General features: G+C 41.6%; 1 protein-coding gene across 8 annotated transcripts in view; it reads left to right on the top strand.

The window, feature by feature from the left end:
* Window positions 1–15,359, top strand: part of SGCD (sarcoglycan delta) — a 326,687-nt gene that overhangs the window by 267,311 nt on the left and 44,017 nt on the right. For all 8 annotated transcript variants that reach the window (XM_065029705.1, XM_065029700.1, XM_065029701.1 and 5 more), the window contains 2 exons: window positions 2,384–2,471; window positions 4,717–4,836. In XM_065029705.1, coding sequence (XP_064885777.1) covers window positions 2,384–2,471; window positions 4,717–4,836 — 208 coding nt within the window. The remainder of the gene's footprint in view (window positions 1–2,383; window positions 2,472–4,716; window positions 4,837–15,359) is intronic.

Genomic DNA, 15,359 nt, shown 5'->3' with positions numbered 1-15,359 from the left:
AGCGTTTCAGGGTCTGATTATGTATTTCGTAGGTGGATACCAGCTCTCAGCTTGTCTTGTAAGACTTCTATGGAGCAACTTTTTCTGTGACTTTTCGTATTAACCATTTGGCTTATCTTGTAGTACTTATGTAGTGCAATCTCCTGTTATGCAGATCAGTAACGGTTTCAAAGCCATGGGAATTATTTTTCCTACCCGAATTTGGACTAGAAGGTTTCCTGGCCTTCTCAAAACACTCTAGCTACTTGCTAGAGTTTGCTCCACAAACAAAAGTCAAATAGTGGAAGTCAAAAATGTGACATTTCTGTGCTTGGGATGGCATGTTTATAGTCATTATAGTCTCACCTATGGCTATAGATTATGCAGATTGTAGCTATATGCCTTTAAAAATATCCTTCATCTCTAAGTGTGAAATTAAAATGTAGCAGTAAACTGCTGTCACTGGGGGTGTTCAAATTAGGACCCTGATCAGAGAATTAATACCAGAACAAGTGGGTATTCAAGTGAAGTCATCTTTTTTTCTGTGCTGTTAGCCGTAAAATAGTAATCAACATTGATTTCTAGAAGAACACAAATAAAAATGAATTTAAAAGAGCAAAAATCATTACCAGTCATTACCACAGTTTCCTATTTCTAAGTTATTAATAATATTTCAGATAGTATATTACTTAAACTGTCAAACACATCACAGGGGTATATAAGGATGATTTGTCCTCATTTAGTGTGTAAGGAGACACCAAGAGCTTCTGAAACTTGTCCAAGCTCTGGAAATGATTAAATGGAATTCTTTTTATTATTTTTACTTAGTTGTAAATAGTTGAATGTGGCCATAATGGTCTAGTTATAAGTGATCAAACAAATCTCATCTCTCCTTTTTTGCTGAAGGGCTGATCCTATGTGTGCGCACAGCGCCAATACTTAAGGCACCAAATGTCTTTATTGTGAATATTTGTTTACATGCAGGGCTGGTTTTGGTTTCGTTTTTTTAAGTTTGTTTTCTGCAAACACCACTGGGAATCATTTACCCATTACTACAAGTGTTCCTTGAAGCTCCAGGGCATCACAGGGCTCCCATGGGTGCCTTCCTGGCCTCCTGTTATGCAGACAACCGAGTCCTTCTGCAATGATCCAGAAAAATGGCTTCAATGCAGATATTACTTATGTGCCTTATAAATTCAAGATACAAGGAGAACATGCCTGACCTACATGATCCTCCATCTCCGTCCTGATTATTCATTCCTAATAGAAAGATTTTGAAACACAGGAAAGAGACTTTGGTATTAGAAGCACATGGGCATAAAATTTCCAGCTCCTGGCTGATTTTATTGCTATTTTATCCCCTGTACCAATCCCATGGCTTGGTCAGCTGATGAATTTAATCAGGTGCCTGCTTTAGACATTATGAAGAGATACTGGCAGTGAACTTCTACCTCGCACATTAGATTTTTGGCTGATTTAAGTTGGGGTCACCCTGCGCTAGCGCCTTAGTTGGTTAATAGCCCTGGAGAAACCAACTGTGTGGACTGGGGCTGCCTGCAGAAAACACAAGTTCCCGGGTGTCTTGGATGCATTTGCACAAAGAAGGAGCCAGATGGTTTTCTCTGTGGGTTGTCTTTGGCTTTGCTCTGCGGGAGAAATACCTGAGATGGATGCTGCCAGGTAGCTGTGTGGCTCTTATGTGTAAACAGCTGCTCTAGCGCTTCTCTCAGAGGTATATTTACAGCAGAAAAATGAAAAATGGGCAGAAATCTGTGTGGGAAAATGGGGAAGACTTGATTTCTTGTGTATCTCCAGACCTGACAGAATGGGTCTGATCCCAAGCTGGCATCCCAGACTGGAATGAGACAGTGGCACATGATGGATGGTTCATAAGTGCTTTGAGGTCAAAGGCACTTTCTACATGTTAGTAAGGTTTTCTCATTCGTAGCCCTTGAGCATGGGCACCTACATGGCTGTGTGGTACACAGACACAGTCACCCGTTGGAGTCGTCTGTGCAGCGTGGCAGATTTGACTCTGAAATGCGCTGCTCCAGTCAGCCACCCTCACAAAACACCATGAAGTTCAGGAAGCTTTGGTCAGGTCCCATATCACTTGCACATTATTTTAAAATAGCAAGTTGGTTGTCTTATGCTGACAATAAAGCTAACCATCCCTAAAACAAGGGTAGTCTCTGGGATATTATCTGGGCCAGAGGTGTCTATTATGGTTTTATCCTGAACAATAAAAATTAATGCAGGGTAGCTTGCACCTCAACAACATGCCAAACCTTGGGGCCATTAACAGTATCCCAGCGGCAACATGCAAAGCTCTGGGTATCTCAAGCCGGCTGGTCTTGGGCAGCCGCCCCCATCTCATGTGTTTGCTCTCATGGTTTTGTTCCAGGGCAACCCACTGTACTTCCAGTCTGCCAGAAATGTGACAGTGAACATCCTCAATGAGAAGACTAAGGTCCTTACTCGCCTGGTTACAGGTAAGGAGGGGGGAGAGGCTGCATGGCAGAATTAAGGTGGGCTGAAAGCGGGGGTGTTGTGGGATGCTGCGTTGGCTTTAGCATGCAGGAGGGGAGCCCAGATGTCTTGTGAAGTACAAATGAAAACTTCTGCGCTTTGTAGAAACAAAGCAAGAGACATGAAAGCTGTGCTGGAGAGGCAGCTGGCTGGTGCTTTCTGATAATGAAGCAGACCAGCGTTTTAATTTGAAAGCCAATCCAGAGACAGAAAGGTCACTTGTATGACTTCAGGGTTAAGAGGAACATATGCAGGCTGACATTTCTGCTCTAACAGGCACAGGTTTTTCCTGAGACACTTCTAACTTGCCTGAGATCTTGGGAACTCTGCAGATTAACTGTGGCTGGGTTGGGACACTTTGCATTTTAGAGCTATTAATATCTGTGCCCTTGTACTGATGAATGTTCTCGTGCTTCCAAGCATGAGTGTGTTTGATGGGGAAATGGGTGTTTCATAAATCCTCAGTGCGCAGCAGCCTTTGAATGAATGCATGTGTAATTTGGGTTTAAAGAGCCTAATGTATTATATATGCTAATATATATATATGATATAGGATAGATTTTTTTTTTTAACTGAGATTTATCTAGGGAACGGGAGAAGTGTTGCTGTGTGGCAGAGACAGTAATCCATAAACATGTTGTTTCTACGTGAGACCGGGTTGTTTGGTTTGCTTATATAACATCTTGGCCTCTAGTCACAGTATTAAATAATTAAATATGCAGCTTCAGTAAGCAGTGATTTAAGCAGCATGTATGAAAATTGCCTGGAGGAAGGAAATAAATTCAACCCCAAGCTCCATGATTCTCACATTCAGAATAAACGCGTTTAGTTTGTTGGTTCTCCATGTTTTTTCAAGAGGGTATTTTTTTCACTTAAGCACCTCCATTTCGTAAGAGCTTGGGAGGACGTAGTCAGTGATGTCTCCCAGTGTGATGTTCTGGTTATTGAGCTCATTTTTGCATTCGGCAGCAGCTTCGGTTTCAGAGTGGAGCAAAGACAGGGTCCCATGCAGTGCATGCTGCAGTGATGGGTAGAGAGGCAGTTAATTAGCAAGATAGAAATCAAACTTAAAGCTTGGAAGATTTTCTCAGAATGGGTGCAGGGTTTTTAAGTGTTTCCAGAGATCCTGGCACAACCTCACTTTTCTGTAGTTGAAAATGTGCACATGATTCTTTATGTGCCCAGACGCCAATACAGACAAGCAGTGCAGGCAGACGCGGGGTATAAGTGGAGTTAGAACCTGCCTGTAAGAAATTACTGGCTATCAGCTCTTACTTCTCTTGTCTTTTGGGATACAAGACTAGTCAGGAAAGTGGCCAGAAGTAATGCAAAGTCCAGTCACCTGCCTTGTGCAGGTGTATTCCAAGGAGGCTGTGGCTTGGACTGGGTTGCACAAGGCTGTGGGTGATTTGTCTAAAGCTTAGCTGGGGTCAGGTAACCGAGGGGTCTGCCCTTTGCAGCTTTTGAGCCACAAACTGGCACGGAATTTGCTATTCAGGCAGCAGATGTTTATCAGGCTCCAGGACAAAACTCATTGCCAAAGGCTTTCCAGCGCTGCGGTGCACAGCAGCCTCCAGGAGAAGCAGCAGAATTAAATATGAGCTATGAGGGAAAGTTTTACTAGTCTAGAAACTTTCTGAACGTGAGAGACTCTGCCATTTGTTTTGGCTCCTATGGTGATGTTTGCCTTTTTGTTTTTTTGATTTTCAAATTGGACTGTGGATGGCACTGATATCGTTTTAATCCAGGTACGTTTAACAGGCAGAAAACCCGGAATTTTTACACTGCAGTGTCAGCCCAAGCAAAATGTAACTCAGGAAATCTTGATGCCTCTTACAGCTGCACCAATACTCTCAAAGCACAGCTGGATATATGCATTATTATTTCACATGTGGGTCTGTCTTTTCATAAAAATCTCCCAGCTATCCCAAGTTTAATGATGATTTTATGACACACATAAAAATGAACAAAAACATAAGTAGAAATATTTGAGGGGATGTTATTTGGGTAGAAAACAGTGCCCTTTTCTAATGAGAGGTCACCCTCTGGAAAGCACAGACTTCTCTGTTTAATGTGTCGGGTACAGGTTATATCTGCAGAGCTATTAGGACAATCTCAGCAGCTGGCTTTATTAAATGTATGAAGCTACTATGTGATTTTCGTATACTTTTCACTAAAAAGTTGTGCTAAATCTCTTCTTCCCTCTAGGTCCCCAAGCAGTGGAAGCACACAGCCAAAAATTTGAGGTGAAAACCCTCTCTGGAAAATTGCTGTTTTCTGCAGATGACAATGAAGTGGTGGTTGGAGCAGAAAGATTGAGAGTTTTAGGTAAAAGATTATTCATTAAATCACTGTTTTAATATGAGCCTGTTCAAATTTTAGAATAGTTTTGCTTGATTTCATGCTTGCCGAAAGCTTCTTTTGGATATAAACCCTTTCACTGTCTTTATTGCTTTGAATCTTCCCCAAACAGGTAATAACCAAGAGTTTCTATCTGAGGGGGTTTTTAACTTGCACAATATGTTATTTCCCCTTCAGAAAAAACTCCCCTGGAAGTGGTTTGTCTGACTCAATTATGCAGATGTAGAACTGGCTTTGGAAACTGCACAACTTCATCTCTTGGATCAGGGATGAAGGATGGTGTGGGATTGCTGTAAGGATGCTTCCATGGCTGCACTTACTGTGCACAGGGAAACCTCAGGCTTCATGGCTTTGGTCACACCACTTCCACCAGCTCCTCCTTCATCTTAAAGTGAACACCAAGGAGGAGACCTGTAGTGAAAATGACAGCATGAGTTAGGACCTCACGTTAATTCTCTGAATAGTTTGGTGGCCTTTATATTAGTTATCTTTCCATAGCCACATGCGAGAGCACCTTGTGCATCTCAGAGCCATCTCCAGCTGTTCTGTGGGGGGGTTGAGTGCCCCGTGCATGGGAGGAGAGGCCACCTTACCAGTGCCACCACTTCCCCAGCTGCCTTTGGAGACAGAGAGGGCAGGTTGAGCTTCCCTTTTGCCTCCCAGCTGTCCTGCTTCACATTGGTAGTTCCTAAGAAAAACTGTGAATACACTGTGGGGTTGGGGGGTGGGGGTTGTTTCTTGTTTTTTCTGGGGTTTGGTTTTGTTTTAATTAGAGAAATTAAACAATTGCGGTAATTGTAAAGTTTTCAAACATATTCGATAGTTATATGAAATGGCCTCTTAGGAACTTGAATTGTCTTGCTCACCAGTTTAGTCCGTGCTCTTTGGTTAGTCTAAGATTTGCTCATGAATGTTTTCATGTAGGACCAGACTGGGTATATTGCTGGCAGTTAATCACATAGCTGTGCCACTGGTCTCTGTGGGTGCACTGATACCTGTTTTCTAATGGCTTGATTTGGGTGCATTCGTTTGCTCCAAATTATTGCTTACTTCTCTAATAAGTTCCTAAACACAGAGATCAATGAAGGAGCTTAGAATGATGTCAGGTATTTATATTTATTGTTATTTACTACATACTATATAACATACTATTGCTATATTATGTATCATCTAAAGGAGATTAAAAGGGGGGCCTCAGAGTCTAACCATCACAAATGGACTTAGTATCCAACCATGAACATTTTTCATTACGTGATGTCGTGCTATTCTAGAAGGTTCCTGTTTGTAGACAGGCCAGGTGTAGCTCTTTGCAAGTCACTGTTGATACATACTGGACTCGTTCAGTCACCAGCTACACAAAGTTAGGTGAGTTCTACAGCATAAATGTTGAACTTCACAAAATCAACAGTATCTTTTTTTAGCTGAGAACTTTGAAAAGGACCATTCAAAATTCTTGCAGTGTTACAGAGCTGGAGAAATATTGTCACAATCCATGTTCTACCACAAATCTCCTGTAGCGCTGCACCCTTCAGAGCCAATAAATTGTACAGTCTTTCTGCAGGGTACTTGAAGTCAGGAAACAGCAAATTTTAAGTATTTTCTTGGAGACCTTAAAATGAGAAAGATTTATATCATTGATTCTTCAAAAAAATGTAGAAACTTTTCCTTACAAGTTGCAAGTACTCTTTTTCAGATTACACACTTAAAAAAAATATTGCTTTTTATTTACTGTGTACTTTGGAGAAAACAGCAATTATTTTTGGTAGTTATATTGAGTTTCTGCCTTGTTTTGGTCTCCAGAATAAACATCGTCAAAAATATTGCTAACCACTGTAGTGCAATTTCATTTTTATCTGCAACTGAGTGTTTCTCAGGGTTTATTTGGCTTATGCAGATCTATCAGAAAAGGTAGAATGATACCACTGGTGAAGTTACAGACAAGTGTTTCAATGACCTTGAGCTGAAATGCTTTCAGAGTTCATGCCTGACTTTGTTTTTCTCCAGTTTTGCTTCCCCAATCTAATTTTGTCTCCAAAAGCGGTTGCCATGGCTGTTTGCCATGCTGGGAAGCGTTATACCATATGTTTGTATTTCTTCCAGTGTTTTTGTCGGCACTTGAGGCTAGTCCAACTTGTAGTACACAGACGAGTTCCTTTGATCATTTTTCTGGTGTTTGGGATCTCAGGTGCTGTCAGTGTGTGTCTGCTGACACCTGCCTATGCTATGTAAATAATATCAACTTGTTCTTGTTATTGCTGAACACGTACTTGTGATAGAAGGAAGTGTATGTCTGCAGTCTGGCATGAAAGTCATCTCACAGAGGTTAGAGCAGCAGTTATTGGGCTTGTGGCTAGCTTTTAATCTTGTTAATGATAATTACTTCTTTTCTTTGTACGATCTTCAAAGTTGATTCTGAAAGTTTGTTCTACAAAGTAATGCTGAAGCTTTGTCATGAGAAAATAGGTGCTTTCCTTTTTTTTTGAAACGGAGTCTGCTCTGGGTTTCTAAGGGATTTTTCAACAATAGCAAGGCGTTCGAAAGGGAGGAATACACAGAATTGCGGATAAAAATCCACGTAGGATGTGTGCGGCATTTGACGGTGCTTCAAAAAATTGCACAGCATGGGTAGTGCAGATTGCCAAACGAAATATCTTGAGAGGTTATTTCTGATTTTCAACCATTTTTAACCATTAAAGGACACAGAAAGACAGACTTGGTCCCCTCTGCTTCTCATGCGTGATGTAAACTAGAGTACTTCAGTGATTTTATTTGTTTTAGTGAATCCAGTCATACCTGTCACCACAGGAGAGATTGGAGGATAATGAGAACTTTTGGTTGAGGACAAGAGCTGGCCTGGGAGCCCTTTGGCCTTTGTCAGCTCTAGTAACACCTACACAACCATTTCTAGAGACAAGAATGAATTCCCTCTGCCTTGCTCAGATCCAGCCAGGAGCTCAGCAGCTGCCTTGGTCCAGATGACTCAGAAGGAGCTCATGTTTGCCTACAAAAAGTCATGTTGAAACTGAGCCTTACACCAAATCTGGTTTGCCCTTTCTCTTGCAAGCTCATCTGCCCATGCCTGCTGTTGCCCAGCCATCTCCTCCACCCTTGCGGAGGCACATCCTCACTGTTAGCACCGCTTGCTTTTACAAGCAGTTGAGCACCTCACGGTCTTTTGAAAGCTAGGACAGCAAACCTCAAAGCCGTTCTCATTCCTCAGAACCGCAGCTCTCCGGTTATGCAAGGCTTAGATTCTGAAGGCAGGATCTGCCCCCTCTCCACCCGCTGAATGGCACAGTGGTGCGGCTCATGGGGTTGTGCGTGGGGTGAAGTGGCTGAGCTGAGCCTGCAAACCTTTCCTGCCCTCGCCATGGCCAGCAGTGCACTTCGGCAACCACATAGATGCAAGCTAATCCCTTGTTCTCTGTCCCCCATGGGCCCATGAACACATATGGTTATGGGAGAGGAATGAGCTGTTCCTAATTGAATTCATATGTGGTACGTCATACAGCGGTTCCCCTTCCCTCCTCCTCCTTCCCTCCAGCAATGAAACGTTTTCAGACCATCTGAAAAATGGTGCATTAGAAACAGTCTTTAGTTAAAAGAGCATTAAAAAATAACTTTGATATATATTAATTACCAATTTCATTTAGTAGCATATTGAATGTTATAGCATTTATAAACAAAAGACAATCATAAAGCATTATTCTGACTGTTAATTAGCTCTATTTATTCTTCAGATTAGTTTTTAAATATGCCCTCTAGATGCCACTTGATACTAATTAACAGAGTTACATTATTATCTCTATACAAAAGCATTTTTAATTAAATCTAAAGCAATTTAAATTAGCATGAGTTTTTACAGAAATTAAACTCTGGTCAGATGCTTAATTTAGCCTTATAAGACATCATCTGATGACATGCCAGTGTCAGTTCTCCCAAGGGCCTTGACATCCTTTTTGGAGATTATTTTTTGAAGTTTGTTTTCGGGGAAACTTGCCGGTATACTCTGGTGTTTAATATTTATGATGGATTTAACCTTTTTTTAAGACTAAATATTGATGGGAATCCACATGCATTGCAGTGAGCTGAGACAGAAACGCAAAAGACACGTTCCTGCAGCTTACAGGCTTTCGCAGTCCCTGGTTTTGAGCGGTGGGTTAGCGTGGGAGGTAGGATTGCATGGGCTGGATGCTGTGCTGTTACAAATCAACTACGCTTTTAAACCACTCTTAAGATTACCCTTGTGCTTTATAATAAGGATAGGATTAATTGTGAATCCGCAAGGTCACTTTTCTGTAAAAGAATACAGGGATTTCTCCCATCTGGGTCTCTGGAAAATGTGCCTCTCAGACATTTATACTACCATAGCATAAGCTTGTCTTCTAATATAACCCAACGCTAAAAATTTGGCTAAAGCCTTTCCCTCTGGCAAACCTTAACTGAAACAGTTGTATTTAGAGTGGGGTAGGATGCCTTTCATATACCAGTATAAAGACTGCAGGAGATATGCGACCCCCACCACACATCGCAGTCCTCCCCAGCACCAGGGCTGCCAAAAACCTACCTTTGATCTCTCCAGCCCCTTGCTTGCCCTCCCTTCAGATCATTAGCCACTAACTCTATTTCTACCTTGTAGCTCTTTTCCACTGTAGCATATTCCCTCTGGGCAATGAACCATGATGGAGCGTGGAAAAATTGGCCACTGGTCAGACTTTCAGAAACATTAGTTCGGGAGTGGTTTTTGTTCAAGTTTCTCTCCAGGTGCCTGAAATGAACTTGAGGAGTCAGCTGTTGAAATGTTATTGAAAATTTATTAATAAGTTTGGAGTAATTAATTCCAAGGCACATTTCCAGCATTTTTTATGAGTTAAATATTAAGGACTTCAGAGATTTTAGTGGAAGAAAGAAGCCCAAGCTTATTTTCAATTAGATCACTGCATGATTGTCTTGTAGAAAGCTTTTTTAAATGGGAGGGTTTGGGTCGGGGTTTTCTGGTTTTTGGGGTCAGAGTGGGTAACTTGTATTTGCAGAATGCAAAGTGGTGGATTTTATTACCCATGGAATGGTTAAAAAAGCATTTGTAATGCCCTTCACTTTGTACAAGACAAGAACATGATTTAATACGAATGTGGTGAATGAATATGTCTGTGGGCTGGCCCAGCTGTCTCTAGAGCTTCACATCTGCAAACATTTTCAGGGAGCCTTGTATTAGGTTGATCTGGGAGGAACCTGCAGAACCATGGCTGCAGTGCCAGCCCGGTTAAAAGACTCTGCTCACATTTCCTCAACATAACAGTTTTAGTAGCTTCTTGGCATGTCCTTTCTAGCTTGTGTTTGTTGCAGTATTTACAGCAGAGTAACTTTAATGAGTGCAGGAGTAGTTATATTCCATGAAAACAATTCACAAGGCTATTTAACTGGTACCAGTCATTTGAGAGGGTGGTGTAAGCTAGAAATTCAACAGCTTCCAGGAATTACCACACATTTTTGCTGCATGCACCCTTCTTCAGAAGCGATTATTTATGGGTCAGGACATGCACAGTTGCCCTTTACAACAGCCATTATGATTTCAAAATGGCATCTTGCTGATTTGTTTATGGCAGAGGGAACAACTTTTGTAGCCAAGTGTTGAAATCAGGCCCCATTCAGAGGAAACTGAGCTTTGTGGCCTCACCATTGAGTCTGCCAGTATGGCAGATTTTGTACATTTTCCTGAAAAACGTTTCCTTACTGCAGGTCCGTAAATAGCTTTTTCAAAGGAGAAAATGGTGCTACAAGACTCATTTCTTGGTAAATTGAAACATTTTTCCTGCTATGATCCTTTTCCTTTACAAAGGCAGAAGTTGTCTCTAACTTAAAGATGACTCAGTGCTGCGAAAGTGCATCCCTGGTGCCTTGCTGGGTACATGGCTGTGCTTCTGGAACCAAACGCTGTACCATCAGCTGAGGGTTGGTGGCCTTTCCCAGTTCATCCACTTGCAAGTGATCTCCTGATTGCTCAAGCTCCTTCAAGGCCCCTGGAGGTCACAGTTGCTCCAGGGCTTCTGTCTGTGCTCTCCACAAGAGAAGCGTGTGTGCCACGACCATGCTGCTCGTGGGGCTTGGACAGGAATTTGACCTTTTGCTGGAGATGTATGAAGTTCCTCAGGAAGCAGCTACAAGTATTCACTATGCACTCCTCGTAGGTAATTAAGCAGTAGTACTAATGCAGACACGGAGCAATTGCCAAGCTGTCATGTAGTCATTGGTCCTGAGGAAAAGAGACAGAATAAAATGAGGAAAGTAAGGAAATATGCTGACAAATGAAGACACCAGGTTTTAGCACTGGCACTAGCAAGACTGGAAACAGCCTCCACTGTCTGTAACATTCACTCATGGCAGCGGAGATTCATCAGATTTATTTGCATTCATTGCAGAGCTGTGATGCTGAAAAATTAATATTGTTAGCAAAATAAGGAGCAGTAGGGAAAATATATATTTCCTATCAGTGATTAAAGCCACAGGAAAATTCTTTTTTGCTCTCAGTTAGGAATTGCGCTATTGTCATATCAATGTAAAAGTCAAATATGAAAAAAAGTTATTTGATATGTAATCAACAGTGACAGAGAATTTTAAAAATATCTAGAAAAAAATGATTTGGTTGAATTGGGTGGGGGCATTTCCCCAGAGGCTGGGGTGGGATTTCTAGATGCTTTCCTCCAAATTAACTTTTTTTCCCATTGTATAAAGGAAGAAATTAAAATGACCAGATCTTGAGCAAACATACAACACTTTAATGAATAGTTCTGATTGCTTCTTGCCTTGAGGGCAATAGGGGTAGACACTGTCCATTCCTTTTAATGCCAAATTAAAATAACATTGCCCTCCTTTTTCAAAATCCACTCACCCAGGTTGTAAACTTGTCCTTTGTGGGAGGGAACAAAGTGTGTCAGGAAGGAGACACTGAGAAGTTTTCTTTGTGTTTGCTTTCACTTCAAAGTACATTCCAAGCAAAAAAAAAGGTAGCATTTATTTAAAGTGTATAGGCTTCTAGTCCAGGCTGAAATATGTGTTCAGATTGTGTTACCTTAATCCTGTTTAAGGAAGAAGAAGAATCATCCACCATCAGATTAATATTGATTAAATGTCAGAAGGATTATGAAAGAAACATACTGTACACTTTCCCAACACTGAAATCAAGCTTAAAAGTGTGGCAGATTTATATTTTATTTCCTAAGCGTCTTCCCCAGCCTTCACAACCTGATCTGTTTGAAGCTCGCATAATATTCTCCTTGATAAATTTCCACTGTGTATTCCTACTTCAGGTGCTCTCCTGAATTTCTTTGCAACTTTGCGCAAGAATGCCAAGAAGAGCTTCAAAGGAATTCAGTGATGACATTGCTATTGTTGAGCTTCAGAAAAAGTGTTGAAGGACCCCAAAACTAGTCAAGAAGGAAATACCTAGAGGTCAGCATAAGTTTTAGCAACCTTTCTTCGTATGTCTTTTCACAGTTTGGATGCAAGCCCTTCTGTTCTTTTCTGATATTCCCTTTATATTTCTCAGACGTTCAACCACTGAAGCAAGGCTGCTGAAGTTCAATGTGTGTCTACAGACACACGCTTTATTAATGAGCCACATGGTCATCTTTGAGCTTGTGGCTCATCTTGTTTGCAAGTTTTCTAGCTTAAAGCCAGGCTCCATTTATTTCTTGGGACTATGAGTCAGGAAACAGCTTCTCCTTCACCTGACAGAGCTGGCAGTGCTGGAGTCACAGGATGTCCCGGTCTGGCCTAACTCAGCCTAAGGGTTGATTCACTCCCAATGTGCCCACAGTGCCAAGAATAAAACCTGAAAGATTCTAAATCATTTATATTACCTTTTTAATAGAAATACCTTTGTTGATGCTGCACGTTATTTTGTTACATAGGTTGCCCTTAAATGAACAATTTCCCAACACTTTGACAACAAAGGCAGACAGACCTTTGCGGTGAACTATCTTAGAAAGAAACATGAGTGAAGCTTTATGGCTTTTGTTCAGTGCACTGGCTTAACCTAGCCAGGCTATTACTGTTGGGCTCTGAAATGGAGCTCTTATTGATTTCAGATTTGATGGGATTCAAAGGGAGCAACAGCAATTACTATGTTCATCCATTTAAAAACATAAATTAAGGATGAATAAGGTTTTTAAAGCTAGGAATTAAAAGAAATTGGCACAAATAATTTCTACCTATATTTTATTGGATTTCCTTCCTGGACATCTGTTTGCAGAGACACCTTTCTGAGACTGTCACATATTACCCTGATGAGACCTACAGAGAAGAGAACCTCATCAGATGGGTGTTTTCATGAACAAATAGCTGAATGTGTCCTGATCAATAATAGCAGGAATAGAGGTAGTTTATGGAGACTGCCTCTTGACTTTAGCTAGAAAAAAATCATAGTGAATTCTTCTCTTGTTTGCACAGTACTGCATTAAAGCAGAGCACTAAAGATATACTTAAGCCACCTTAATCACCAAGTTCATCACAGAGCTCTGAGTCCCAAATTTTATTATAAAGTAGCAATATGCAACACTGAAGGGGTTCTGTGGATCTGGAATTATTACTAAAAGAGTACACAGAGTGGGAAAGAAGTGCATTGTATAGAAAGGAAAAACAAAAAAAATAGAAGGAAAGTGGGGAGTAGTTAACCAGGTGCATCTCCACCTGAGTGGAAACCTGATTTCTCTCCTTTGGTGTTCTGTTCACCCCAGCTGCTGTTCAGCTGATTACCACCTATCCTTGACAGCAGGAGCATCAGTCATTAGTCTAAAACTACCTCACATCACATTGTATTTGAGCTCTTCTTCTCTTCCTTCCAGCTGATAGCAGTAGAAGCCTAAAGCAAGTTTTGTGCAAGGTATGTGATCGATATCTCATCCTGACGGCTGGAGCCCAGTTCTGGCCAGAGGGAAGAGAGGACAGGGCTGGCCCTTCCCTTTGCAAGGTGCCAGGACAGTGTCATGCAGCTCAGGTATTTTTCCGGGGCACAAGGATGGCAAGAGGCAGCTTGGAAAGCCATCTGGTTAAGAAGATGCGTGTTCAAGCTGAGATTTGCTCCCTCCTTGTGTCATTTGTATAATAACTCCTCTGTCCCCTGTGGAGTTGCTGCCATCCAGCCAGTTCACACCAGAGCCTTTGCCGTAGTGAAGTGTTAGAAAACTCCTGGTCCTTTCTCACAAAGCTCATGAGATCAGCCAACTCCACATTTGGATGAAGAGGGCTAATGCTTCAAAAGGCACTTGTCAGCAGGAGACTGGCAAACTGGCATGCACATGCAGGACATGCTTCTGCTTTGTTTCAATGCAAAACTGGGATTAAAAAAAAAAAAAAAAACTCCTGGTTTTATGCTGTATTTTGGATTCATGACATACGACAAGGTGATTGCTAAAAGCTCGGCCAGCCAGCTCTTTGTGTTGCTTCCATGTTGGAAACAGTGAAGGCAGATTGTTGTGCCAGGCATGTGTTCTGCAGCAAGGAAGGACAATATTTTCCTGTGTGGGAGCTGGAACTGTTCAGAAGATCCAACAGACCAGTGGAGGCTCCCGTGGCAGGCACAGAATGGGAAGAGGGAGGTGAGAGGAGGTCCAGAAGCTGGATGTAGCTCCAGCAACTCACTTGCAGTGGTCCAAACAGCAACCAGGTTTGTCTCGTGGATGTGGCAATAGGCTTCTGAGAAACGGCTAGTGCCCGAGAAAATGCAAACTCTTATTTGGCAAACCTGTTCTCATACAGTCTTTCTTCTGAGTCTCAGGGAAGGGAAGGGAAGGGAAGGGAAGGGAAGGGAAGGGAAGGGAAGGGAAGGGAAGGGAAGGGAAGGGAAGGGAAGGGAAGGGAAGGGAAGGGAAGGGAAGGGAAGGGAAGGGAAGGGAAGGGAAGGGAAGGGAAGGGAAGGGAAGGGAAGGGAAGGGAAACATTCTTACATTAAGTGAACGCATACAGGGGCATTTGACATTTGTGCCCCCAATCCTTATGCACTAGAAGGGAAAAAAAATCCCCACTCTTTGAGTGAATCTCTATAGTGATTCAGAACACTTTAGGTAGATCCTGTCATATGCTTTATAAGTTCCTGACTGATAGTGTGGAATTAAGTTATTGGGCAGAGAACCAGCTAATGGAAACACATTGATGAAATCATTTTTGAGGGACATTAAATGGAACTTAAAAAAAAAGCTGAAATGGCTTTATGGATTTTTCAGTCAAACTGTTTATGAACATTTATCGGTGGTAAATTACACAGTGTCAGAAGAGGGAATCAGTAGGTATGGCTTTTAATAGAAGTCATTCTGATATAATACTGTGAGAAAGAATAATTTATTGCCTAGGGATGTACAGTATAGTATGTTTAAATACAGATTATGTGATTGTTTTCTCTTAACTGTCTTTGGCTGTTTGCAGGTAAGTTACCTTTAGCAGCAGCAGAGAGTCTTGTAAGATGAAGAAAAATATTTTCAGTACTTTGCAGTGAA

This window comes from Columba livia, chromosome 14 (genome assembly GCF_036013475.1).
Source record: "Columba livia isolate bColLiv1 breed racing homer chromosome 14, bColLiv1.pat.W.v2, whole genome shotgun sequence".
NCBI classification, from domain to species: Eukaryota; Metazoa; Chordata; class Aves; order Columbiformes; family Columbidae; genus Columba; species Columba livia.
This window is presented reverse-complemented; position numbering and strand designations above follow the sequence as displayed.